The sequence below is a fragment of the Sorghum bicolor genome, chromosome 1 (assembly GCF_000003195.3).
Source record: "Sorghum bicolor cultivar BTx623 chromosome 1, Sorghum_bicolor_NCBIv3, whole genome shotgun sequence".
Taxonomy (NCBI): Eukaryota; Viridiplantae; Streptophyta; class Magnoliopsida; order Poales; family Poaceae; genus Sorghum; species Sorghum bicolor.
In genome coordinates, this window is record NC_012870.2 from 61,805,803 (window position 1) to 61,809,950 (window position 4,148).

The 4,148-nt window shown below is 51.6% G+C and overlaps 2 protein-coding genes across 2 annotated transcripts; both read right to left on the reverse strand.

Annotated features, from left to right (window-relative positions):
• Positions 1-1,251, reverse strand: LOC8066260 (polygalacturonase inhibitor). Its single transcript, XM_002467621.2, has one exon. The coding sequence runs from the start codon at positions 1,092-1,094 to the stop codon at positions 246-248; it is 849 nt and encodes a 282-aa protein (XP_002467666.1). The 5' UTR covers positions 1,095-1,251; the 3' UTR covers positions 1-245.
• On the reverse strand, positions 2,952-3,692 carry LOC110432343 (3-oxo-Delta(4,5)-steroid 5-beta-reductase-like). The gene is made up of 2 exons (XM_021452569.1): positions 3,277-3,692; positions 2,952-3,132 (listed from the first exon to the last, which is right to left on the reverse strand). Exons 1-2 carry the CDS (start codon positions 3,690-3,692, stop codon positions 2,952-2,954), a joined length of 597 nt encoding a protein of 198 aa, XP_021308244.1.

The following is a 4,148-nucleotide window of genomic DNA, read 5'->3' on the forward strand; positions in this document are numbered from 1 at the left end:
TTTTTTGAAATAAAAACACATTGCCCATGTCCTTTTTCGTAGACACAGGGAGAGCTTTACTGACTAGTAATGCCAGCGGCCAGTTTTGGCCACATAACAGTTGCCAACTGAAGTGAATAAGTACGAATTGATCAGAAGGGAAGATCGAGTACAATTATAGATAATCCAATAATAATCTTCTAATGGCTCGGTTGCGGCTTACAAAACGAGTAAATCATCACTGGTCGGCTATGTGTTGAAGCCAACTAGGTGCACGGTGGGAGCGGGCGGTCGCAGAGGCACTTGTTGCCGGCGAAGTGCTTGGCCCCGAACCGATGCGTGTACCGCCCCTGCGGTATGGGCCCGCACAGCTGGTTGTAGCTCACGTCGAACGCCAGCCACTTCCTCGCCGCCGCCGCCGCCGGGATGCTCCCGTACACCAAGTTGTGGTCGATCTCCAGGATGTCCATCGCCTCCGGCAGCTCCACGCCGCCGAGGTCGAACCTGAACCGGTTGCGCGACAGGTGCAGCGCGTTGAGCTGCTTCTTGGCGCCGAACAGCATGGACGCGTCGCCCGTCAGCTGGTTGTCGGCGAGGTCCACGTCGCCGAAGCTGGCGCCGCCGAAGGTGGCCGGGAGCGGGCCCGTGAGGAGGTTACCGACGAGGCTGAGGTCGAAGACGGTCGCCGTGGGCGGGATGGCGCCGGTGAGGCGGTTGCCGTCGAGGCGGAGGAAGGTGAGGTCGGGGAGCGCGCGCGGGCCCAGGAACGCCGGGATGCTGCCGTAGAGCTGGTTGTAGGCGAGGTTGACGCTCTGCAGCGCGGTGAGGTTGGCGATGGCGGCGGGCACAGGCGCCGAGAGGTTGAGCGCGAAGACGGTCAGCTCGGTGACGCGCCCCGTGGTGGCGTTGCAGGAGATGCCCTCCCAGGAGCAGCAGGCGACGGTGGAATTCCAGCCGGAGAGCGCCGGAGGGTTGCCCAGCGCCGACTTCACCGCGAGCAAGGCTGCCTTGTCGGACTTGTCGCAGAGGGCGCCGCCGGAGCGCGCCACGGCCGCCGAGACGACGAGGACGGCGAGGAGCATAGCCACGGAATCGTGAGGACGCGTCAGCTCCATGATTGCCTTGTCTCGTTTGAGATTGCTTGGTGTAATGCTTTCATGGACATTTAGCAGGACGAATCTTTATGTAGGGAAGGAGCTAGCTGTACATTGTGGACCGGTCAGAATTGTGGTCCATTAGTGATTTTCAGGCGAGATGGCACCAACATGCGTCTTTGTAAGGCCATACACATGCATGTGTCATATTTAAGACCATGTACATCTCCTCGACCTCAAGGACAGTAAATTTTGACAACACACATGCAACTTATGTAAAACAAACTTGTCTGACTGCGGTATATAGAAGCGCTACCGCATATAGAACTGAAAGAAAATCTTCTCCGGGAGAGATCGAGAGCAAAGAATTGCAGTTGCAGACGAAGAAGTTGCATGTGGGGTTCTCATCTGGCTCTGCTAGCAATAATTGACGCAACAGATTGTATTATCATGTAAATTGCAGCTACCGGACATTAGCAGGAAAAGGAGATCATGATCATGTCAAACAATATACTCATGCACATTCACGGTCAATCTTGCTTCTGCAGTTTTCTGTGCAGACATAGCCAGAATCAACAGATCATATTTTGTAGACATTTCTGTTATTTTTCAAGAAAATAAAGGCAACCATATGCCGAATCATTGCGAAGATAATCTGAGCCCTTGGTCTTGGTCAACACACAATCCTTTTTTTTTTTGGCAAAGTAACACATAATCCTAAATTTGATCAAAGCCTAAACCAAAATATCACGCTAGACCTTCAGAAACCATTGCACAATGCACACAGCAATATGTGAACTTAAATAGGAAACGAAGAGAAAAGGCTGAGCGCTTGAAAATTGCACACGGTACAGGAAACTAAATTTCATATCATAGCGTGAGAAACGAGTGTGAAGTTCTGAATAGTCAATACAGAGAGAGTTTGCAGAACCATTGTCGTCCAGAACCATGCAAGTTTAATGCGTCAAAATGAGAAGGGGGCAAAAGCAGAGTTAGGTTTCCGTTTCGCAAGGGCATGCTGCGATTTGGTCTGTGTCTGTGTTCAACAATTCTGTTCAGTAACAGGGTACCAATTCATGACGATTCCATACTACAGAGCTGTCATTGTTAACAATTCTCTGGAGCGTTTGCTACATATACCAGGCCAAAACATAATGGAACATTCTATGATTTTGAGGAAAACAGGAGGGGTTTGCACCCCTACTGCAAATTATATAAATAAAACAAGATAAAATGTATACACGGTAAATAACTCAAGGAGTACAGGGGGAAAGATTAAGGCACCCAAAAAGAATAAATGATACTAATTTGATTAATGCAAACTAGATCAGAAAATCGGATAGAGAATGATGCACGCTACCATAGACATCCTAAAAACAAAGACATCAAGGGATGATTCTGTCAGCCTTCATCTTCCCCATCAATGTGTTGAAAGACCACACAGTGTTCGGGAAGCCAAAGATTCCGCACTCCCTGCACTTGTTCATGTTCTCCGGTTATTGTTTTTTCCCGATCGTGTGGTCAACCCATTTTTCATTAAGAGAAGTGTAACCAAATGTTACAAAGGGTCTCGAGAGCTATCGGCGAGAAGCCAATAGTAGCCCTACTCCTAGCTACTGGATACACCATAGTTCGTAATTACATGGCACCGTTTGCATGTGACCAAGCTCCTGAGGGCACTGAAAGGGTAAGAAAACTGACCTGCACCCAATCTTCAATTTCACGCAGGGTGTCCCCTTGCGCTCTTGCAACGTCCAGCGACGTCCATGTCTGGAAGATGATCCCATTCTGATGCTTCCACAGGTTCCAAGCGATGAGTAGGAATACCGAGTCAAAGATGGGTCTCGCTGCCTTGTCCACACACATGCGCTGCCACACTCACCAGGCCGCGATGTCGTCCTCGATCACCGGCACTAGAGCCGCTAGGCCTATCGGCGACAGCAAAGAGCACCAAAGCTTCCTTGTGAACACATGACCTAGGATGAGATGGTCAACTGATTTGGCAGCTTGTCCGCATAGCACGCAATCATCATGGTCCTGCACCACTTCCATCGCGCCGCTGTCCACAGGCATTTATGCAAGGCAAGCCAACCAAAGAACTTCACCCGCGGTGGGGCTCTCGTGTGCCACAACTCTCTTGTCCCAAGTAGCGAAGTAGGGCCAAGGACCTCGTTGGCATTGATTGATCAGGGCATCCATGAACCACAACGTGGTGATGTCGTTGAGGTGTGTCTCCACGAGCCACTTCTCCCTGATGATCTCCGCCCACATAGCCTCCATGCTGGCCATGGCCTCCTCGAGCTTCAAGCGCTTGTCCTCCCTGTCATACCCGGACCACTGTACCTCGAGATGGCTGGCCAGCATCGGCCACAAATTCTTCCACTCATAGATGTCCCTCTTGGTATAGTTAAATGTCTCATTAGGGCGCGCCATCATGGAAACCCAGATCGCTTGCACGACAACGAGCCACACGGCGCAGGCGTCGCTGAACCCCTCCCAAGCGACGAGGACGAGGGACCCAGGCCAGCGCAGGACGGGACCCTCCTTGTCACAGATGGCGGCGTAAATGCACAGGCTGGAGACCAAGTTCCTAGAGCTCCACGGCGAGAATCCCAACATAGTGGTGGGGCGGTGCACGGACCAGGTGACATTGTCCACATGGGTGTCGATGAGGGTGTCCTAGAGATCCAGGTAGTGTGCGGGCGCGGGAGGTCCTCAAAGAAGGGGCCAAGCTACCCATCCTCGGCGAAGTCTCCCCTCACGGGCGGCTAAAATGTTGCCTTCACTCACAACCATTCAAACACACACGCGCCAACACTCTTGGCGACAGGTAGAAGAAGCACAGTAGACACACTATTTTTCAACGACGAACACCTGGCTTGCCTTCAAACCAGCCTTTGCACCTTGATTCACAGGACCCCCACCTTACAATGCTTTCTACCACGCAAATCCAGCACCATGCACACCATACTCTAACTAGACTCGATCATCCAAACAATGCTGCTTCTAGTGTGCAAATCGGCGCCATGCACACCACTACTCCAACTAGACTTGGTCTCAGCCATTGCATGCCAT

Bases quoted from the DNA above. Each gene is read 5' to 3' on its own strand.
- LOC8066260 (XM_002467621.2), bottom strand. From the start codon at position 1,094: ATGGAGCTGACGCGTCCTCACGATTCCGTGGCTATGCTCCTCGCCGTC.
- LOC110432343 (XM_021452569.1), bottom strand. From the start codon at position 3,692: ATGTTGGGATTCTCGCCGTGGAGCTCTAGGAACTTGGTCTCCAGCCTG. The intron at 3,133-3,276 runs GTTCATGGATGC...GCCTGTGGACAG, and splicing joins AACGACATCACCACGTTGTG to CGGCGCGATGGAAGTGGTGC.